At 43.2% G+C, this 24,787-nt stretch overlaps 1 protein-coding gene across 2 annotated transcripts in view; it reads left to right on the top strand.

Annotated features, from left to right (window-relative positions):
* Window positions 1–24,787, top strand: part of NPAS2 (neuronal PAS domain protein 2) — a 491,193-nt gene that overhangs the window by 216,850 nt on the left and 249,556 nt on the right. For both annotated transcript variants that reach the window (XM_085622764.1, XM_085622765.1), the window contains exons 5-6: window positions 2,983–3,072; window positions 21,654–21,774. In XM_085622764.1, coding sequence (XP_085478890.1) covers window positions 2,983–3,072; window positions 21,654–21,774 — 211 coding nt within the window. The remainder of the gene's footprint in view (window positions 1–2,982; window positions 3,073–21,653; window positions 21,775–24,787) is intronic.

Genomic DNA, 24,787 nt, shown 5'->3' with positions numbered 1-24,787 from the left:
GTCAGGGACACAGGGCAGTGAGTAGCACAAGGGGCAGACTTACTACTAAAGGGGATCTGGTTAGGAAGAGTAAGAGGGATTTAGGTAAGGTGAGGGAGGGGTTTAGGTGTGGACATCATCCACCCACACAACAGTAAGCCAATTGCATAATCTGGACGTGAAGATATGTAATTTAAGTACTTAAAAGTGTAACTTACCTTTGTGAATCAGCCCCTGGATGTTTATGATGTTTGCAAGAAGGGAACTACAAAAACTAGCACAGTGTTGGATGTTAATTAAGCCTTTTCATAGACAGGGAAAACGTGCATGGATGAATATTTAAAACCAGTCCATGTATTAAATGGAGGGTAGTAAACGCATCATCTCAGATGAAGACTTTCTAGCCAGAATGTTTATTTATAATTACCTAAATATTCTTGGACTGGAAGCACATGCACTGGACCAGTGCCACACTCAGGAACATCTGGAGCAGCTCTCTGAAAATTGGCAATGAGGGCCTTCTTTTGGTTATAATCCTTCTGCACCTCTAAGCGGGCTTTGATACAGTATTCTTCCCTGCACTTGAAGACTGCTTGGCCCCTGAAGGGAAAGTTCTGAACCACATAATTTTCTGGTTCCAAGATTCTCCCTCAATGTGGACACAAATTGATGATTCTGTTCTTTTCGTGCCCTGTAATCTCTTGAAGAATCCCTGGGGTTCCTCTGAAAATTATATTCAACATGAGCTCTCCTTCTCCACCTACTAGAGGTATCACTAGTTCTCAGTATGCTTTGCCCCTTTCCTAAAACACCATAAACCACTGAAAGTTGGAAATCTGAATAACTGAATGTGATTTCAAGCTCACCGCATTGAAGACTGTAGTGAACCCATTCAGGGGAATGTGAAGATTGATATAGCTGCTTTCCGCTGCCTGCCCATTTGGGTAAAAGCTGACTCATACAATTAATTACCATAGTAGAGTGTTGGATGTGGACCTGAAACTCAAGAGGCAAATCCCTAAGGTTTTTTTAGAAATTGCAACTTTTCAGTCTTTGTTACTCAAGAACTACATGCCAATATTTTTCTCTGGAAGTGAAGTAGTCAGTATGACTACTCTAAGAGTTTACGACGCCACTTTCAAGTATCACAAAGTTGTCATTGATATTTATCTGTGGTTTGAAGGGGAGCGATCATGTGTCTTGGGCACCTGCATATATGCATTAGTAAGCCCCTGCTGACACCATTTGATTTTAGCTAGTCTACATCAACATAGACTTAAGGGCGATTTAGACAGCCAACAAGCCACTGGGTTTGCATAGACTACACCTCTGCCATTCCAGCAGTGGCCAGGATTGGTTTCTTAAAATTCTCAGCCACTGTGGAATGGAATTTTTATTGAAAGTGCTCCTGCGTACAAAGTTGGAGCACCTTTCAGTACCAAACCCTCAACATGTGTTTGTTTTTGGGAAAAGATATATATATCCCTGATGTGCAGGGAGTTTTCTCCTTGCATGTCAATGTTCGCGACCACTGTGCTCTGAGTGGCAGTAGTGAACAGGAAAAATGAAGGTTAGAAAGTCCACTTTAAATCAGGTAGTCCTTCCAGTGCTGAAATGTCAGCAGGCCTGTGGTGGATAGGCCATCAGCTAAGTGTTTCTGATGGCAGAGCTGGCTAACGCTCCATCACCCAACAGTTCCTCCAACTCAAAATGAGGCATGGGAACCCTTGGTAGGACGGGAAACCCTTCGATTTACGACAGATGCCCTGTTTCTGCCCACCCCGAATGAGGCCGCTAGGCTCTACATGTCGGGACAAGTTTACTCTGACATACTTACAGAAAGAAGTAAGGGCCAGATGCTTTTTTTTCATTCGCAAACGTCTCAATTCACAGAATCGGGTCGTTTGCAAACAAAAAAAGGCATTTTTCAATGTACAAAGGCCCAATCTGTGATTTGGTAACCTATTACAGTATCGCAAATTGGGTTTGTGATTTGGTATTAGGAAGGGGCGTGTTTAGGGCGTCCTTCCTAATACAGAATTGCAGTGGTATATGCAAATGTTTTGCTTCATCACCCACTTCAAGTAGGTGGTGACCCATTTGCAAATGGGAAGGGGTCCCTTGGTGACCCCTTTGTGAATGTTTGTAAGAAAATTTTTTAAGAGCAGACAGTGGTCTCACGGACCAAAGCAATTGCAGACATGGTGGTCTGCTGACTCGAGCAGGCCGCAATCCCAGTGATTTTTGCGATTCCCTTTGAGTCTCAAACCGAGACCTACCTCATAAATATTAATGAGGTAGGTCTATTTGCGACCCACTGGGAATCTCAATCTGTGTCAAAGACACATTTTTACATTGGTGTTTGCGATTACCAAATAGCGGATCGCAAAGATACGCTATTTGGTCATCGCAAACGATTACCTACGTACATCTGGCACTTAACCACTAGACTTCACGTCGGAGCCTTGTAATTTTCGGTCCTTCTTAAAATAGCAAGGTAATCTCTGGGTGCTAAACCATTGGTTCAGATCGGTAAACACTGTATCTCTTATTCTCTCAAAATGCTTCCTGATTATTTAAATCTTGGTTTAAACTAGGGCTGCAGCCCTTCTGACAATAGGAATACGTTGCCTAAGTGTGCAAAATCAATTAATAAATCAATCACTTCCACCAAAAACACAACTGTGCAGATCCACTATATTGGCTGAATTGCTATTATTGTGCGTAAATGAGTGAGCGAGTGACTGCTGATATTTATAAAGCATGCAGCACAGACACAATACCTCTAATCAATCACAAAACTATTTTCATATTCACATCTTAAAAGTAGCTTGGCAATTTTCAGTATTTTTGTTCTTTTTCAATGTGTCTTCCATGCTTCATCTACAATAACCTCATCCCTGATGGCTTCAACAAGTAAGATGCAAGTGGTTGTCTGATTTTTGTAATCATTCCCCAATATCAGTACACTGAAATACTTTTATGATTTATTTATTTCCACAGGCATTAGACGGTTTTGTCATAGCAGTTACTACAGATGGGAGCATTGTATTTGTCTCTGACAACATCACACCCCTTCTTGGTCATTTACCGGTGAGTAACTCAAACATTTTCTCGTGACGTAGAAGTTGTGCTTACATAGTGAAAATATAGCCTTGAACCACTGGAGGAGGAGGGGGCAGCATTTGAAATTACACTCACGGTCACACAGGCCCTCATCACAAGTAACACAACAAGAAGATGGACGGAGTACTGAAACTTTTCACACAGTCAACCCCAGTCACAGATCTGGGTTAAATCCATTGTTCTTTTGCTCACCATGCCACCCCAGTTTGGACCCAGCCATATGAAAATCAATGTTGAACCAGTTCCACATGGGGAACAATCTAGACAGGCCAGGTTCTCGCTGGACCAGAAACAAGCATCCTGAGAACGGTGTCGGCCCAGACATCGTTCCCATGCTCACTATGCTATTGGATTCAAGCTAGCTTGGCTGATGAGGGTTGATTCCCCCAAACCGGTCAGAGGATGCTTGTTTCTTGTCCAGGGAGGACCTGGCCTGGCAGTTAGGGCTAAACTGTTCCCACGGGACGCAGGGTCAAGAATGATTTGCATATGGCTGGGTCCAAACTGGAAAGGCATGGTGGGCAAAACAACAATGGATTTAGTCTCAGAGGCCTTTACTGGAGGTAAATGTTTGACGATGTTCAGCATTCAGCCCATCATCTTTTTGTGTTGCCTCATTACAAATAGCCTGTTAAATTTCGATATGTGTGGTATACCCCGTAGCCCAGATAAATTTCAGCAGTTCCAACCTGCTGATATTTATCTTGGGGAAAAACATACCAGACATTTTAGGAGAAAGACTCGTAATGGGTACTATTTAACAAACACAATACATAATGTACTCCACAATGGGCCGGATTATGAGTTTGTCGGCGTATTCCCACACACGCACACACACACACACACACACGAAGGCACACACACACACACACACACACCCACACACACACATATATGTACACACACTTCACCACTGGATAGGTAAAGTTAGGATTGTGTTTCCAGAGAAAAGCATTTTTGGTTTGCTTATAACTTTGACACTGGTTGAAGAATCTCCACAAATCTTTCTAAAACAATGTTTCTTCACCTCATCTGCATCCTGGAAAGTTCCAGGGTGTTCCATCAAGTGGGGGCCGAGAAAAAGAGGGGGTCCCAAAATGCGTTTCCTCCATTCATTTCTCCATAGGGACTTTAGACACAGCCACAGCCCAAACGCCGGAACAGAATAACACCAAATCTTGCAGAAAGCTAGATCTTAGTCCAGAATTAATGCCTTTTGTGAATTGGTGTAATTAAGGCTCAAACACTTTGTATATATCACACCTCAGAGGCTCCGTGGACCCAAGAGATCTCATGCTGAGATCTGATTGGCTGCCACCACATCAACAAGGCTGTTCCGGTATCCATCTTAGGACTTGGAACTCAGTCCAGAGTCTGACAGAAAAGGTGTAAAAATACATAGGGGAGCAGGGTAGGATACCCTGACCCTCTAAGCCTGGTCTGGGGCCCAAAAGTTTTAAAAAAAATGTTTGCTGCAAATTCACAGAGGATCCACAAATCTGTGGCAAAATAAAAAAAAAACAAGCGCAGACTTGCACGCTTCTACAAAACCCCTTCTCCCTGCCATGATGTGGGTCAGGGCCGGGTTGGGGGCACAATACTTTATTTAGGGGAGGGGGGCATGTGACTCACCCTCCTCAAGCCCTGTAAAGACCCCGGGGTCACTATCCTCAGGGACCTCACTGGCTACCTGCATGCACTCAGCCTGGGTGCTGTGGGAGTCAGCTTTGTTTTTGTTTGCTTCCATCGGGTGGGAGCAATGTGAGTTTCCCTGCTCACAAAAGTGCGAACAGAGGAGCATATGTCTGCTCACCCACTGGCTGGAGCACTTGCAAAGCTCTCGCCCAGTTGAAGCAGACATGTCTTCTCTGCCTACGGCCAACCCCCTAGCGTGCACGGCCTTCAGGCAGTGGGATGGCTTTACTTATGATAATAAAATATTATTTTACGTTAAAAAAAACTGAGAAATTCATTGGAAAAAAACAAAGGGCAGAGTGACATTATAGTCAAGCATTAAACTCAAAAACCACTGAAATTCACTAGTTATAGTTATCCCTAGTAACTATAACTCATGCCCTAATGTAACTATAACTCGCGCCCTCGTCATACACAGCTAATTAACTCACATACCACATCACTCATGACATGTTCTATAGCATCATTGATAACATCACTGCAACATTTGAAATAGCATCATTGATGATAAGACTGAGCGTGGGCGGGCGCGAGTTATAGTTAACTTAGACCACGAGTTATAGTTGAATTTTAATGTATTTTTTTATTTAAACGTAGTATTGACACTGAAATTTTCACCCAACTTTAATATCTCTTTAACCTTTGTTTTTTTTCGGTTAATATATATATTTATTTTTGGTACACACTAGAAATGAAATTGCATTTAGGCACCTAGCTCAGTTTAAAGCAATTATAATTACAAATTACAATGAGCCTTCATTAATTGCATTCATGTGAAGATGAGGCATGAGAGCTGAACAAGACTGCTGTAACTGCTTCCCTTCCCACCTTTATGTTTATTCCCTTCTGGTCGGTGGTATTTGGCATTCTCTGTAGCATTTGGCTGTCTGATCTCAACAAATGTTCTAGCCAAAGTCATCACAATTTTCCCCGCTGGTAGTTTGGGACATTCTGCTCTATTGAGTACTGATATGTCGGAAACAGCAGAATGGCTCCGACTCAACTCACTCCAATTCAATGGGGCAAAGACTGAAGTGCTTCATTGTTCATTGGATCAGCCCTCCCGTACGTTACCAGAAGGTTTCTGGCCAGCTTCTATCTTAGGTACGGTGACAGCGGCGGAGTCGGCCCGTAACCTGGGGATTGTGTTCGAGCCGGGGCTGCAACTAAATGCCTCGGTGAATAAGACCATAGCTACGTGCATGGGCCTGCTTCGAGCCCTACGCAAAATCTTGCCGTTGCTCCCCCCACAGGCTCGAATAGAGGTGGTGCGCAGTACTATACTCAGTAGGTTAGACTACTGTAACGCACTACTTCTGGGGGCACCTAAGTCCTTAGTAGGTAGGCTGCAGAGGGTTCAAAACATGGCGGCCAAACTGGCTTTAGATCGACCTCGCTCTGCATCTTCTTCAGAAGCTTTGTCTGACCTCCATTGGCTGCCTGTTCAGCAGCGTATTGTCTTTAAAGCTGCCTGTGTTGTGTTCAGAGCGCTGCATGGGCTGGGACCGCTGCCACTTCAACACCTTTTTTCGTGGTACCAGGCTGCTAGACCTCTAAGATCCTCCTCGGCTTTTTTGACCATAGTCCCTAAATTTGTTAGAGTGAGGATGGGTGGTCGTGCCTTTGGTTTTACAGCAGCTAAGCTGTGGAATACTCTCCCTCTGTTGCTCAGGAGTAAGCAAGAATTCCCCTCCTTTAAAAGGGAGCTAAAGACCTATCTCTTTCCAAAGTAATGTAGTGTATCGGATCTGATGACTCACCTATGGTCCAGCGCCAGGATACCCTTGGGGTGACAGTTGCGCTCAACAAGAATTTAATACATAATACATACATATCCAATAAAGAAACTGGCCATCAGCCCAAATGTTATCAAATATGCACAATCTTAAGGCTAGCCAAGTTTCCATATTTTCACTGAAATGTAATTGTTTGATTTGTCTTTTGCACAGACTGCCCAGTATTGCATTGATGTAGTCCAACTTTGCGTTTATAAGTGCTCCTTTAATGTTCATTTTAATTGACCCAGGCAAAATACAGCAGAGCAGACCACTGTCGTGTAATGTTCTTTGTAGTTAAAATCTGCATCCCACACCTCCACCAGATTCCTTGCTGTTTTCAAGAAGGTAAAAGAATCACAGATGATGGACGGAATGCAGAGCAAATCAAACATTCACCCCCAATCAATAGATCTGGGTTAAATCCATCGTTCTTTTGCTCATCATGCCACCCCAGTTTAGACCCAGCCATATGCAAATCAGTCTTGACCCTGTGCCTCATGGGAACAGTCCAGACAGAACTGCCAAGCCAGGTCCTCCCCAGACCGGAAACAAGCATCCTTGGACCGGTTTCGGGGCATCACCCCTCATCAGCCAGGCTAGCTTGAATCCAGTGGCACAGTGAAACCGGACTGGCAGTTCGGCTGTTCCCATTGGGGCCAGGGTCAAGACTGATTTACATATGGCTGGGTCCAAACTGGAATGGCATGGGGAGCAAAAAAATGATGGATTTAGCCCAGATCTCTGTACTGGGGTGAATGTATGACATTGTTCTGCATTCTGTCCATCAATTGTTCTTTTTGCAGTTTTCAAGAAGGTGGCAAGACCAGATAGTTCAGGGGCTTGGAGAGCGTTGTTCATTCTAGGTCAGGGTGGACTTGAAAATAGAGCGTCCAAAAACTGGCATCTTCAGAAACATTTCTAAGGCACAATTCAGCCCTGGATATAGCTGGAAAATTAATACTTTAACGACAGGAGCAAACCTTGATCAGAAAGGGTGGGAGAAATTGCTAGGGATTTAAAGACAAATATTCCTTGTGGGCAAAAAATCATCCACTCAATCTCCTATCTTGGATAACTTGTCTCCCTTGACAGTATTCACAGGTGACATGGATGAAGAACCCTGAAATCCTCCCTACCTGAAATGTATCTAATGTAAAAATGAAACTTGTAAAGTTATAGCAAAATCCTCATTTGCACATTCTTGCTAGTGCCATAATCACTAAGTGGAAAACTCACGTGTTTATGATCAGTCTTTATGTCAAAACCTCTTCACCAGAGAAATGTTTTAAATGTTCATATGCGTTCTAACACCTCTCTCTCTCGGGGCGCAATATCTCTTCTCAGCTCATGGCAGTACTGTTAAAGCAAAATACATAATGTTGTCTTTACCACTATCACCCTTACGTTTTTGGGTCGAAACTATCCAAGACCAACCTCACTGTCATCAACTGTGACAATGCCTTCCTCAACTTCTGAAAAAAAGACCATGCTGTGGCATTCACAATTTGTTTCTTCAAGCAAAGCATTCATACCTTGAGCTCATTCATACTTGTCACCTTTCTTGTTTAGAACTCCCTTTGAGTTTGGCAAGAAAGAAACCCCTTCTACAATGTGTGCACAGTATTCACACTAATTGAGAAACTGAGCCAATTCCTCCCTATTCTCATGCCCTTGATGATCAGCTTAGCCATCAGTCTTTGAAGCACTTAGATGGCTGATGCCAAACTAAAAAGTGTGTGTCAGCACCAGAAAGCCTCATTAGGAGTGACCAAAGTGGTGAGATGACGGCAGTCAGTTGCCAACTTGAGCGGGTAGTGTGCTGCTTGGAGATACAAAGTAGAAAACTATTTTGTTTTTGTTTCACTCATCTGAGAAACCAGTGCTTGAAGTTTGGAGAGAGGATTGCAACCCACAAGCACTTTTTTATTTAAGGAACTCAGTTTGGCTCAAACATTCCAGACCTTTCGCCAAGGATCACAATGTGACAAACCCACTCAAGTGACTAAACAACTGCTATCACTCCCTAGTCGCACGTCACATTCTTAATATTCCTGTTTCGAACCAATACAGCAGATATGGGGCTTACTGATCCCAGTTCTAAATTAATTCCCAAGTTCCCTTGATGTCTTCACCTTGGGATTTGCAGCCCTTTTCTCTCTACATAAGTTTTTTCTAGGATTTTTCTATCGTTGAATTGTATAGACGGATTAAAAACAAAATATACAGCCTTGTCTATGTTATTACACCTGTGTGCAAATGTCCTGACATCAGCCTCATCTAAACACTTATCTTTCTAAAAAAGTAAGAGGCAGAAATAATAGTAAAGGATGAACGTTAAACTGCTAAGACGTTTAATGTTCTTTCATCAATAAAAATAAAATATTCCGGGGCCGCATACTATTCTTCGTCCTCTCCACCAAATGTACCTGCACCAATCCTTCCTTCAGTTTAATACTCAGACATACGAGGCACCATTCTACTTCATACTCTCTAGACTCACTTTCAACCTTATGTATTACATTAAGTCTTCATTCACCAATATTGTACACATTCAAAAAATGTCTACTTTTCTTACATTTAACTATTCTTTCCTGATGCTGGACAATTTTTGCTGTTAGAAACAAAGAGCCCGATTCACGAACATGTTTATGTGAGTAGGTGTGATATACACTTGGAGCACTCCTACATTTTCAACTGAAACCCAGAAGCAAGCAAAGAGTACTTCTGGCAAAGAGTACTTCTGGCTACTCCTGGAATGCAGTGGTAAGACAGGAGTATTTTAAGACTGCAGGCCCAATTTAGATCTTGGAAGACTGAGAACTCTGCTGCAATGGCAATGGAAGTACCTCCCTGTCAAGACTATGGTCTGCCCAGCCCATTGAAATGCAGATGGACCATAATTTGATGATAGCAGAGTAAGGGCCGCAGGAGGTTTGGCTAAATGTTCATCCACCTAATTTAGGTAGGTGGACATGTAGTTCTTTTTCAATGCCCGTCACCGCCAGGAAAAAAACGTAAGGTGCACTGAAAAGTGCTCAATGTCCCCCTCATCATGGGAGGAAACTCCCATAGTGAGGGGGGGGGCACTGTTTTTTTATTTTCAAAAAGAAATCCTGGTTTGGGATTTTCTTTCTGAAACAAAAAAGCTTTGCAAAATTGCTGTACGGCTCTGTATGGCAGTTCCTGGCAATGCTAGAAATGTCTGCTATGCCAGTGGCCATTTCTAAATCTTTCCATCAGCACCTCCATCAGGGTGATGGAGTAATTTACTCCATCACCCTGGTGGAGGATGGGTTGACTGCCAATAAATGAATCAGCTGTCATAGCAAATGTTTTGTAAATTAGAAGGAACCACTGGGATAGCTTTAAATGTACACAGACCACAGCTGGGCTGGTGGGCATCTCTAAAATTTGTGGATGGTAGACCCTTAGGGTAACAGAGGTCATGTCAGATGGAGTACTGTGTCCAAACCATAAGTCATGCCCTTAGTCAATGGGAGAAGCAGATAAATGCAGGCATGTACTGATGTCCTGATCTTGGACGGATCCTGTAACCCTGATGTAACCATTACGCATGGCCTACAGGAAAGCTGGTCTAGCCCAGGTCCTGTATTTTCAAGTCATGCAGTGCAGTGCCAGGTGGCTCGCATGATAGACAAAGCTTGTGAGTAACCAGTGAGCTAATTCTACAGTTGTTGATAGGGAACCAGGGAAAGGCACAAGAGCCTCAGCTGACCAACCTGAAAAGCGATCGGCTGACTGGATGCCTCAGGAAACCCTCAGTCGCTTTCAAAGTGGTGTGGCACCATGGCAGGGAAACTCCAAACTTTGAATATGAACGGTGGTTTGGGGCTGCTGAACAGTACCGCTGATCAGGGGCTTGGAATATGCATTCATCAACAAAATGGGAATGATGAAGACAGTAAAGATTGAAATGCAAGTTTATTTGTACTAAGAGCCATTCATCAGACCTGTGTGAAATGCCATTGCTTCTAACAAGCATTCTAAATGGGAATGGCACTTGACCAGGCTGCACATTAAAAGAGCACAAAGTAATAAGGTTAGAAGACAAACAAATATGAGTACATTATTCCAGCACTTTTAAGTGCTGCAGATAAGCATGAAAGGGCCATCCATCAAACAGATTATAGAGAAGTTGCCCAATGTTTTAGCCACCATGATCAATGGAGATGCCGGAGGAGTGTGGGAGAGCCAAAAGATATAGCTGTAGATTACCCCAGCAGAATGCTCCAGTCCCCATGGCTCCGGAGGCTTTTTGGCAAGGAAGGAAGATGGAGGGCTGAATGGTTCACTCATATCAAAATCATACTTAAAACAGTACTGCTCATGTGGAGTCGTGGTTAGCAGGCCAAGATGCAGACGTATAACTCTGCGGCTCTACATCAACCCAGATCTTATCCTGCCAAATCTCCCACCCTGGGTGACATCAACCCCAGGGATGGCAAGCAAAGGTGGTCGGATGCCCCCGGGGAGCCGTCCCCGCAGCTGTGAGACTCTGCCATGCAGCATGGTACTTACCAGCTGATTTGGGCCTGCTGATGAACATTGCGGCGGGTCCTTGCAAGACGGTAGAGAGCCGGGATGTGAGAAGCCGACTTTTACCAGAAACCTGCATCAGCACTTGAGGTCAGAGTGCACGCAGTGCCGAGATTTGCCAGCAGGAACTCACAGGGCTGAATAGAGACCTTCCCTGCACTATAGCCTGTAGGACGCAGAGTCCCTGTGGTGCCGCAAGGTGAGCGGGGGCAGGAGCCACTGTGGTAGGAAGCTATCCCAGGGCTGCGGGGGACCCAAATACTGGGGCCTCGCTGGAAAGTGAGTGACCCCCCCTTGGAGAGACCAGAAATGGCCGGCCTAGTGCACCTACTCTTGCAACACACCCGGGCTGCGATGAACCGACCTCGGTCTGAAGCGCGCATCGGCACTTGTTGTTGGAGTGCCCCTCTGTACAGAGAATCACTGGCAGGAACCCCCAGGGCTAAGTAGAGAACTTCCCTCAAGCATTCAAGCACTATGTTGTATGCAACACAGAATGCCTGTGATGCAAAAGTGAATGTGGGCGGAAGCCAGCGTGGGAGAAAGCTGTCCCTGTGCTGCGGGGGATTGAGATGCTGGGCCTCACTGGGAATTGAGTGCTTCCCCCTTGGAGAGACCAGAGTTGGCAGCGCCTTGAGGGTAGCGTGCCCTTTTCTTGCTGTCCTCCCAGGCTGCGAGAAGCCGACTTCAGCCTGAAGCCCACATCGGCACTTGCGGTGGAAGTGTGCGGTCCTGAGAAACGCCTGCAGAAGTCCCCGGGCCGAGTAGAGGCCTTCCCTGCAATATGGCCTGTGTGATGCGGAGTCCAAGCAGTGCAGTGAGGTGAGCGGGGCAGGATATGGCATGGGAGGGAGCTATCCTGGGGATGCGGGGGACCGAGGTGCCGGGAAGTGAGTGCTCACTCCCTTTGGAGAGACCAGAACCGGCGGCGAACCATACTCCTACTGCACAGCATGCATCAGGCCCTTTAGTGGAGGAGATGGCCTGGCACAATCCGGTGCCTTGCTCCTGCCAGAGACACACTGGGAAGACCCCGTGAAAAAGCGGAGCAGGCACTACATCACGGGTGATGGGGCCTAGTTAGATCCCTGATGGACCATGAGCTTGCCTTCCAGCCCCAGCTAACAGTGGGCCCCTGAATGCAGAGGAGACTAGCAGGGGCGACCTGGGGGCTTCCCCCACCCTGATCTACAGTCAGTTGACACCTCTCCTTCTGTTGCGGAGCCCACAAATAATAGACTGATCTGGACGCCCCTTGAAGAGATAGCCTGAACTCAATCTTTTCCTCCTGGACAGTGGTGCCACACCCATGGGTAAATCAAAGCCCCGGGCATACATACCCGAGACCCTGAATTGTGGTCGGAGTCCCCAGAGCCACTGTGTACCCCTTTGCTGTTGCAGCTAGATGGGATTCTGGAAGCCATTACCAACACCAAGGCCACCCTTTAGTGCGCGATCAGCAGCGTGCCAGTCATTAGAAACTCGCTGAAAAAGTAAAGAATGCAAAGACCAGACAGGATGAGCTACATCCTGTCCAGCAGGCATGCAGGTGGCAGATCTATAGGATGGTGTGCGTGAGCTGGTGAGCCGGACTGAAGATGCAGAGGGGCACAGCAAACGGAACAACCAAAGTATACTGGGGCTCACTGAGGGCACTGAAGCTGGTGCTATGGTGACTTACTTGGAGGGGTGGCTCCATGCTGGGTTGGCCCCAGTGCAGTTATCTCCTTTCTTCACACTGGAAAGGGCACATAGAGTGCCCACTCGGCTCCCTGACACTGGTCACCCACTCAGGCCCGTGGTGGCCAAGCTGCTCCATTACAGGGACATTCTGCTGCAAAAGCAAAAAGCCTGCTTCTGTTGGAAAACTGTATGATGTCCCTTATTACACAGCTGCCGTACAGACCAAGAGAGCCTCATTCAAGTGAAGAAGGCACTGCGAGTGGAAGGTCAACAATACTCCCTGATGTTCCTTGTTAAATCCAAAATTATCCTGGGAGACACCACGTATTTCTACACTAAACCAGCAGAGGTCTGTGAGTGGCTAGAATCCTACAGAATGGAGGGCAGCTTGCTACCGACATGAAAAACAGATGCTGCAACACAGAGCAAAACAAAGAAATGCTTGAGCCGCACTCACTACAGAGAGCCACTTAAAAATCCATCCAGATCCTAAGCAGGTAAAGACCAGGCCAAAGCACTCTTTGTGGCAGTGGAGCTTACAGCGCAGAGCCCCACTGAATCGGAGAGCAGTCACTCATCGGAGCGCACTCGATGGGATCGATCTCTGGTGACTCTGCTTCGGAGGGTGGGGACCTATCTGTAGTCTTGACACAGACTGCAGAGGACCTGCTCTGATTGGGAGAGGTCGACTGCTGGCTGATCCTGCTGGCTGTCTCCCACACTTGCCAGTGGGGCGGAGTGGTACCCCCTTCACCCCTGTGAGTGGTGGAGAATCACTGTTGCCTTGGCTGGTGTGCACTGGGTGGAGATGCCATGGCACTCCAGAGCGAATTACCCTGGGGGATCGCATGACATAACAACCAGGCTGATGGAAGCAGGGGCTTCACCCCGGCCTGGATTCCTGATCGTAACTAGATGCCTATGGTAACTGTGGGATGTTTTCTTTAATTGTGTCTGTTGCAGGACTGCAATGCACATACTAGATTACCCCCGTCATCCCACTGGCCCTTGGATTGTGGCGCCACTGTTGACTGACAGTTTCCGTCAGTGCAGTTAAGGTGGTCAGACATTGCAGGACTGCTCTTGGGTTGGGGAGTTTGTGCTTCTTTTATATATCTATTGTCCTGGGGACCATTGGGCATGCTGTGCTGTGGTGGGCTGGGCTTATGGGGGGGTGCTCAGGCTTTCTTCCACCTGCCCGTCAAATGACTGACCCACAACGTGACATCACTCTTCTGACATGGAACACCCAAGGAATGGGGTCTGCAGCAAAACGTTATGCCATACATAGATACCTCACACACAGGGGAATAAATATTGCTATGTTACAGGAAGCACCCCTCACCGGGGTCAAAGTGGAACGCCTATGGTGGTGTTGGCGAGGGCAGGTGTATGCAACAACATACACAGCGTATGCCTGGGGGGCCCTCCTGCGGGTAAGGGCAGGAATCCCCTTTGAAGCAATACACACAAAGATTACAAGGAGCGGTGCTATGTCCTGGTTGTGGGGCGTTTACATGACAGGCAGTTCACACTGGGGAGCGTGTGTGTACCAAACCAGGACCAGGTAGCATACCTCAGTGGCAGCTCCTCTACTATGGCGGAGAAGCATCCACCCACTGCTTTTAAGCAGTGCATGGTAGAAACATAAAATGATAATAACTTTGCTTTATTATCATTTTGTGCTTCGTGCTGTTTTGCAGGCGGGCGAGTGGACGGGGTTGATTTACTCTCAGGACAGGGTAGGAGTGGTTTGCCCACTCCTAAGTGTGCAATGACTGTTTGGTGGGCCCTCTTGGGCCTCCCAAACCAGTCATGCACGCTTTCCCCGTTCTCCATGCAGGCTGCATTACAGCCTGCGTGGAGAACATGCCCAGGCCCCCATTCCCTGGTTGAGCGCTGAACCAGGACGCTCAAACCCAATCACAATGCTGGTCAGGGGAGCCAGGGTGCTTACCAATCACAACGCTGAGTGGTCAGTGGGGGCTGCTGTGCTTCCTATTCCTCGAGTTCCCTGAGAAGAGCAGGAGTAGAGGCGCGGGACCCGGCGGCAAGGTAGGTTTATTTATTTGAATGTTTTTTTATATTCATGCCCCCCCACCGTAGCCCCCACACACGAACCCCCCCGCAATCCCACTGCACCCACCCACCACCCGTGAGCCATGCCTGTCGCCACTGGCATGCCTTCACACACTTTCTGCACCTCTGAGCCATCATTTGAATGAGGCATTGTTGCTAGGGGGTGGGACTTCAACTGCATAGTAGATGTGGATATGAATCGTTCCACACCGCCTCTACCGGGAGCGCTGGCCCATAGGACAGCTGCGGGACTCTAATACTGGTTACACGACTGGGGCTTGGAGAATGTCTGGAGTTTACAACCGGGCACGGTGCAAGACTACTCCTACTACTCCCACATACGCCAATTACATACTCAACTTGACCTTTAAATTTGCTCCGATAGACTAAGCCAACACGTGACTCGGACGGAATATCTGGGGCACACTCTCGCTCCTGCTGGGCTTTCAACATGAGGACGAGCGTCCGAAGATCCCCACATGGTGTCTGCACCCAACAGTTCTGGTCGATGTTCATTACAGAGACTCCTTGCAGGAAGCCATAGAGAGATATTATGGGGTCAACCAAGGCACAGCAACTGATTGCACGATTGAATGGGAGGCCCTCAAGGTGGTTGTCCAAGGACTCTGCCTGAGCAATTGTGTGGGCATCCAGAGGGAATTAGTCAAGGAGCTGTGGGAACGGGACAAGGAGCTGCATGTCTGTGATAATGCCCTGGGTGCTGGCCCAGTGACTCTTGTAAGATTACAAGCTTCGAAGAAAAGATACACCTCAGTACTAGCGCACATGAAGATGAGGGCAAGGCTGGGAAACTGTTGGCTTTGTTGATCAAGCCAGAAACCCGGGGCACACCCATTACTCTTTTGCTAACTCCTGATGGTGAGAATTGTACTTCCCCAAGGCCATAAACGCTGTCTTCTTAGATTATTATATACTCTTCTATCAACACCTGGACCAGGTAACTACTGGGCCAGTACGGGCCTTGCTGGACCATCTCTCGCTCTGTACACTGCCACTGGGACAGATACAGGGGCTGGGGGGCCCAGTGACGTCCCAGGAAATTTAGACTGCCCTAAAGGATATGTTCACGAGTAAGATCCCGGGACCAGATGAATTACCTGCGGAGCTTTACTCGACATACGTAAGGATGCTGGCTCCCAGCATGGATTCAGTGTATGCCAAATCATTTGTTTCAGGGCCCCATCTGGCCTCGAGACAGAAGGCAATAGTAGTGCTGTTCCCCGAACCCAAAGCCCTAGAGGCCCCCGTTGTGACTTTTCGCCCTCCGTCCATGCTGAGCATGGATTTCAAAATCCTTAGCAAGGTCCTAGCTACTCAATTACTACAGCATGTGCAATTGATAATCCATACAGACCAAACCAGCTAGATATCCACGCAAAACACTTCTCTTAATTTCCATATCCTGTATAGATCTAATGTGCAGGCTACCCTCCCCCCCGGTGCCTTGATCGTGTGTGACCTCGAGAATGCGTTGAACACGTTCCGTTGGGACTTTCTCAAAGAGGTCATGACCAGCATGGGCCTTGGGAACACATGGCTCAACTGGGTGAGACTGTTGTACATCCTCCCGACCGCTTGGGTTAAAACGTGCACCACAATTTCACAGTAATAGGATAATCATCACTGGACGTGCCAGGGCTGCCCGTTGCCCCCCCCCCTTCGTCTTGGCAATAGAGTTGTTGGTGGAGTTGCTGGGACTAGAGGGCAGAGGAATGGACATTGTAGTGGGTGAATGTGAACATATCGTATCCCTCTATGAATATGACCTTCTGCTTTACATTTTGAACAGTGCCTCGGATGTTGGCCTCTTGATGAGAGTCCTGGGAAACTTTGGCTCTCTTTCGGGCCTCCGGGTTAACCAAGCTAAGACCTCTCTATTCCCAGCTAGGATTGATTCCCTGCGCCTGCCAGCTGCCCCACCAGACTTAGTTTGGGCCCCCGACACATTTAACTATCTGGGTATCCAGATCTACCACACATCAGCAGACTTGAGGAACAGTAATCTGGGAGGGGCACTGCACTCCCTTAGGTCCTGTGTGTCTTTCTGGATGTTGCTCCAGCTGCTGCTAATTACACTCATTGCAGTCTCGAAAATGAAGATGCTCCTGAGACTGCTTTATTTTTTCTCAAATCTCCTAGTCAGCATGCTTGGGTCTTAGTTCCTGCAGCTAGATTCACTCTTAAGGAAATTATCTGGGACAGTAGCAGCCAGAGTGTCACTTGCCACAATGCGACGACCTCCTACGGGGGGCAGGCTGTGCAAGCTTAATTTCTCCATCCCGTACACAGTAGGGACCTGTCTCCTGGGTGCATTTCCTATGCCTAGGCCCAGAAAAGTTGGTAATAGGTTTTTAGACCTGGCACTTGCAATACCCAAAAGGCGGATGGGGATGGCCTGGAAATCTAGTGTGGGCCCCATTCTGGGGTTCTGAGGGACAGATAAGGTCACATGGGCGAGAGCAGAGGAGAAAGCCCTGCTGATCGAGGAGGCAAGTGGGGTGCGCAGCCGCCCCACAGCAGGACTATGGGCAGAGGTCGATAATGCATGGGAAAACCCCACAGACAACACTGAATTGGGCTTGGGAGGGTCAGATACACCTGACGAGATAAACTCGGAGGTCAGCTGAGGAACAGATTGTCCCTCCCCGCTGCAATGGGAGGGCTGCATACTGGTCCCCCCATGGGATGGAACCCCACCCCCTCTATGTAGGTATTTCCCCCCCAGCGTGAACCACCTTGCCCGGGACACGGGCGGCTCAGCAGACTTTAGTCAGGACCATGCTCCCCTCCCCCCGCCTCGAGTGTCTCCTTCCCACACTTCTACCCCTAAAGGTAAAACACGGTTCCCTTGAGACAATTGTTTGGCAGTTCGTCCCCACTTCTTTATGGTTTTATCTAGGGGGGACTCTTGACTACAGATCATACACCAGACCCCCAGTAGTACTGTGTATACTAATGCATACTCAGAATGTTAGTAAGACTCACTGTACATACAATGCCACAACCCACGGAGATGTTAGGAGTACTTCATGTGCCTGCCTGTCTTTCGAACACAATCTGTATTGATGTGCCTTTCTATCAACTGCAAGTACATTGTAAGAAAATGGTTGTGTAAAAATATGCTAAAATGCCAACAAACTCAGTTTAAAAAAAACTGTGCTGATCATGTTGTACAGAAATGTGTTGCTTCAAATAGGACGACATAGACCATGATACCCGGGCACTCTTTAGGGAAGTCTTCTGCTCAGCCCCACAATATCACCAGTCACCATAGATACCAACACTGAGGCTCTGACGACGGGCTGAATGAAGCTTCCTATTGTCCAAGGGCTCGTCATATGGGCTGGATATACCAGAGTGGTCTCCTTTTATTGCACCCCACGCAGTATAATGCAGTGCAGGTAGGGCATGGCCTATCCCCTTTCCCTAAGAAAAGCAGCACAAAAGTTTCTAATTGGAGTGGATCACTGACAAAATATCGAAGGTCAAAAAATCGACCTACAAAAATATCGGAGCAAAAATATTGATGTCAAGAATATCGACATCCTATCTACAACATGGTAAGTACAAAAATATCGAAAATAAAATATAGAATGTCAAAAATATCGTTTTTAAAAATATAGGGTATTTTTTAGTTTAAAAAAAATATGTTAAATAAACCAAATAATACTTATAAATAAAACAAACATAATCAAATATATTTAATAATGTTTAAAATTAATAATTATTATATATAATTTAATAAAACATTAAACATATACATATAATATATAATATATATACTTACTTAATCAGTTTTAATAATGGTGTTAATAACTTATAAATTATTTAAAATTATTATAAATTACAAATACATCATAAACAGAAAACAATAACATGAATAAAAATTAAATAATTATATATAACACATTTAAAAAATTACATTTAATTTGAATATTGTTAAAATTAATTATATATTACATTAGCTAAAATAATACAAAAAATATTAAATAGCACAGACAATAAAACTACTACTCCAGCTCCAAAAAAAACAACAGTAAGGAAAATGTTGGATAGCGTAGGGGGAAAAATTACTATTCCAACTCCAGAGAGTGCAACAGTAGAGAAAGTGTTGGATAGCGTAGGGGTAAAAATTACTATTCCCACTCCAGAGAGTGCAACATTAGGGAAAGTGTTGGATAGCGTAGGGGTAAAAATTACTATTCCAACTCCAGAGAGTGCAACAGTAGGGAAAGTGTTGGATAGCGTAGGGGTAAAAATTACTATTCCCACTCGAGAGAGTGCAACAGTAGGGAAAGTGTTGGATAGCGTAGGGGTAAAAATTATAATTCTCACTCCAGACAGTGCAACAATAGGGAAAGTGTTGGATAGCGTAGGGGTAAAAATTACTATTCCAACTCCAGAGAGTGCAACAGTAGAGAAAGTGTTGGATAGCTTAGGGGTAAAAATTACTATTCCCACTCCAGAGAGTGCAACATTAGGGAAAGTGTTGGATAGCGTAGGGGTAAAAATTACTATTCCAACTCCAGAGAGTGCAACAGTAGGGAAAGTGTTGGATAGCGAAGGGGTAAAAACTACTATTCCCACTCCAGAGAGTGCAACAGTAGGGAAAGTGTTGGATAGCGTAGGGGTAAAAATTACTATTCCAACTCCACAGAGTGCAACAGTAGGGAAAGTGTTGGATAGCGTAAGGATCAAAATTACTATTCCAACTCCAGAGAGTGCAATAGTACAGAAAGTACTGGATAGCATAGGGATAAAAATTACTATTCCAACTCCAGAGAGTACAACAGTAGGGAAAGTGTTGGATAGCGTAGAAGTTAAAAATAACATACTTATAAATAAAATAATTATTTAAAATAATTAGTGATTTAATTATTAAATAACTCAACATTATTTACAAATACCAATAAATTATGATTACAAACATAACTACCAATTAATAATTAATTAACAATAAATTAATAATAAATACCAATAAAAAATAATTAATAAATATTAATTACCCAATAATAAATATTAAACAAAATATTTTTCATAACCAAAAACATATGAATTATTAAAAAGTAATCACCAATTAAAAAATATTGAACAATTAACAAAAATTATACCACAAAATAATAATGAAACATTAATTACCAATTAATAATTACTTATTCATATATTATTTAGAAATAGCAATACATAATATTTAATCATATTTAATTCACAATTAATGATCAACAACAAATTATTTTTCATAACCAAAATTTTATAATTTAAAATATTTACCAATTAATAATTAATGTCCAATTAATTAATTATCAACACCCAACAACAAATTTAATAATTACTTGATAAGATTTCAATTACTTCCAAGACTATTCCCCTATAAACGCACAGCACACTCCAATAATAAAATAATACACTTAACATAATTATCAATTAATCAATTAATAAAAACTAATTACCAATTAATAAAAATTAATTACCAATTAATACTTAATGAACAATAATATAATTATCAATACCAATAAATGAAAATAAATTATTACTTAATTACAATTAAATTACTTCCCACCCTATTCCCCTATAAACCCACAACCCGCTACAGAACTTTAACGCAAAAATTAATTAAAATTAATTTATAATTCCTAAAAATGTATAATTAATTTCATATAATTAAATTACTTCCCACCCTATTCCCCTATAAACCCACAACCCGCTACAGTACTAAAACACAAAATTGACTTAAAAAACCATTATTAACATATAAAAATTGTATACATATATTTTAAAACCAGTAAAACACTTAACAAAAAACATATAACACATGCATATTAAATACATAATAAAATACATAACAATAATATAAATATCGATATTAGTAACATCAATATTAGTAACATCGATATATTTGATATAGATATTACTAACTTCGATATTACTAACATCGATATAAACATACTTACCTTAGGGTCGATATTCTGTCCATAGATATTATTGACATTGATATTCTGTCCATTCGATATTTAAAACTCGATATTAGTGTAGGTCGAAATTTTATTTTCGATATTTTGACTGTTTACCAATTGGAGTGTTAGGAATGGGGCTTGGTTTCCACCAGTTGTTCTCTTGTGTGTCTTGACAATGCCCACTGAGTTGCAAAATCCATTTGGATACAATTGGGCTCTCCCCATTCTCTTAATTTGGAAAAGTTAGACCTCAAGACTCAGGCCTCATTAAAAGTTCCCTAATAATTCCGATGGGGCCATTAATGATGTTACAGACCCCAATGTAATTATGAAATCTGGATGTATCTTTCATCAGTGGTGCTTCACCTGGAAATTCCACTTACATTCAGGCATTCACTCTCAGTGAAAACTATGATATAAGGAGTAAGTAATGGAATTAATATTTCCCTGGTACTTCCTCATTTCTGAGGAACCCCCTCAGTCACACTCACAATCCTCAAGTAATCTCCCCCAAGTTTCTGATATACCTGTGGTATGAGTCACTTGGGGAAGGGAAAATACCAGGTAATTTGATGGGGCACTCATAATGAGGATCCAGAGAATCATTCAGTAAAAATCACCATTTTTATCATTGTTTCCAAGCCAGCTGGGACCTCTGTATTTACTTCAAGGATAAATCTTCCTCAATGTGATGTCAAAATGTAATCTTAGTAGAAAATTATGTCAAAATGAAGCTTATTGTTGAGCGAAGCCTTTTCTGTTTTTCTCTTTTTTGTTGCAGTCTGATGTCATGGATCAGAATTTGCTGAATTTGCTCCCAGAGAAGGAACATTCAGACATTTACAAACTGCTATCTTCCCATATGCTTGCAAATGATCCTTCTTCAGGGAGCTTCCCAGACTGTGAGTTGCTAGAAAAAGAATGATCTTGTGTGTTTTGTCCTTAATTTCTCTATTCTGAGTGTAAAAGTAATTACATTTCAAACTGATATAATTTCCAGCGCAGACAATATGGAATATATTTGTTTATGTTAGATTATTTGTTCATTTAACTGTTTTACTGCACGAAGTGCTAGGGCATTGTAAATCTTATAAATACCAATAGTACCTCTCAGCAGGTTAGAAGAAAAGCTAGAAAACATTTTTAAGCAAGGGGATTGTATAACAACACTGAAATTAAGGTTTACACTTGAGGAACATGCTCATAGTTAAGACACAAATCAGCAGATGACTCTAGTTCCAGTTGGAAGTTGATGCAGCTGTCTCGAAATTGAAGAGAGGAGGCTGAATTTCTTTGTGGAGGAGATGAATGTGTCTGTTGAGTGTAACACTATCTTAACTACACAGTAGAGCTTGTGGGATACCTACCAGCTAGATATTACCATTGTGCAAACAGAAGGTAACAAGGGCTCGAGTCGCTTTTCTCTGATGGGATGTTAAAAGGAAGTGCTTTCATTTCTTGCAACAGAGATAGTAATTTGGGAATTTAGCAAATAAATATATACAGGGAATGGAGGTAAGTGGCAGATCAAGGCTAAAGCCCCTGAATTGGACCTAGGAAAAAGATAGAATGAGAAGTCATTGGCAGAGCAAAAGGATGGTCTTTGTACCGTTCAACAGTTTGGAGATCCAAACTCGAGCGGCTGGATCTTTGTCGCAAATTGAGGCTTAACATCAATAGTTCAATAGAATATCAATAACAGTGAAACACATTTTGCCCCAAATAAAATGACAGAGAGTAGTATATTTGCAAACTATAAAGGTTTATTAGCAATTCAGTAAAGTTACAAACTCAAATCAGTCAAAATAGTCACAAATCAATAATCACCTGGTTAAACATAAGTCAATATAATCCAAAGAAGTTAGAATAGCAATTACAAAGCAAAGTTATTTAAGGATTTTTGTAGGCAAATCATGAAAGGTGCAGTTCTCCTTAAAAGAAACTCCATAAGACTAATCTAAAGTTTCAAGTGCAGTCAAGAAAGTTTAAGCAGCAGGTTTCAGGAAGTGAAGCCTCAAAGGCAGAACCAAATGAAGGTTCTAATCAGAAAAGAATGAAATATTATATATATATATATATATATATATATTCACTGAAAAAACCATGGGTTTCACACACGTTATAGTTAGGAATTAGCATTTAAAAAACCTTTGAAATTCAGTGAAAAAACCATAGGTTTCACACACGTTATAGTTAGGAATTAGCATTTAAAAAACCTTAGAAATTCAGTGAAAAAACCATAGGTTTCACACATGTTATAGTTAGCTGGACATTTTACTCGTAAAAAACCAATGAAATTGCCCCGTTATAGTTAGTTCAGCTAACTATAACTCGCGCGCCCGCAATGCACTGCTGATGACGTCACATATTACATCACTCATGACATGGTCAGTGACATCACTCATGACATCACTGATGACATCTCAAATGACATCACTGATGACATCACTGATGACATCATCCAGTGAATGTGGGTTTTTCTGAAAATTAAATATGTTTTATATATGTATATCTCAAGGTCAATGGAAGAATAAATGGGTATATAAGTGTCTAAATGGATGATTTGTTTTTGAAAAATTGATTGTTTAACTGACTGATTAAGTGTATCATAGTGAATACATGTTTTAGTGAGTAATGTTTAAATATGTATATATCTGTATCAGTCTCTCACTTTGTGTATAAGTGGCTGCATGGGTTGGTGAGTAGATACATGGGTGTCTATATAGGTTATTAGTTGGTTTTTTGAGTATCAGTCTGAGTGTCTGCATGGTTCGGTGGGGGGTATTACGTAGTGCATAGGTGTATGAATGAGTGACTCACTGTTTGTATGTGTTGAACACAGCATGTGTGCAGGACTGTATGGGTGGATGAGTGTGTGCATGGATGTGTTATTGAGTGAATGACTGTCTCAATAGTGTCTTTATGAGTAACTACATATGTTTTAAACTAGTATATGTGACTATTGGTGTATATATGTGAGTATATGTGAGAGTGAGAGATTGAAAGAGTTCTTGTATGAATAAGTATGTGTTTCTATAAGTGATTGTTTAAAAGACTAAGTATGTGTAAGTTTCCGTAGAAGTAAGTGTGGTGGTGTGTGTATAACTGTATATGCAAGTAAATGTATGTTTGATTCTTTGTTAGCATGAGTGACTATGTGTGTGAGTAACTCTATGGATGAGTGGCATTGTGTAACAGGATGTATAGGTGTATGAGTACATATGATGAGTGAGTACATGTATGAGTGACTGAATTGGACTGTTGGTGAATGAGTGGATGTGTATGTGGATCTTAGAATTACTGAAAAGGTTGTTTTAACTGGTATTGGTATGTCCATTGTTTTGAACATTGTAGTTTCTATTTTTGAATGTGTGTGTCAAAGGTTATATTAGGGGAAGAGGAGGTCTGCCACTCTATCACAAGGATGATGTCATCAGTGATGTCATCAGTGATGTCATTTGAGATGTCATCAGTGATGTCATGAGTGATGTCACTGACCATGTCATGAGTGATGTAATATGTGACGTCATCAGCAGTGCATTGCGGGCGCGCGAGTTATAGTTAGCTGAACTAACTATAACGGGGCAATTTCATTGGTTTTTTACGAGTAAAATGTCCAGCTAACTATAACATGTGTGAAACCTATGGTTTTTTCACTGAATTTCTAAGGTTTTTTAAATGCTAATTCCTAACTATAACGTGTGTGAAACCTATGGTTTTTTCACTGAATTTCAAAGGTTTTTTAAATGCTAATTCCTAACTATAACGTGTGTGAAACCCATGGTTTTTTCAGTGAATTTGCAAGGTTTTTTAAATGCTAATTTTTTTTTTATTCTTCAATTTTTTCAAACATATTTTGAATTTAATTTACTTACCTTTTATAAAGACTATGCTTTAATTTTTAAAATCCTTAAA

Source organism: Triturus cristatus, chromosome 8, assembly GCF_964204655.1.
Source record: "Triturus cristatus chromosome 8, aTriCri1.1, whole genome shotgun sequence".
Taxonomy (NCBI): Eukaryota; Metazoa; Chordata; class Amphibia; order Caudata; family Salamandridae; genus Triturus; species Triturus cristatus.
Note: the sequence above shows the minus strand (reverse complement) of the source record. Positions and strands in the feature narration are given on the sequence as shown.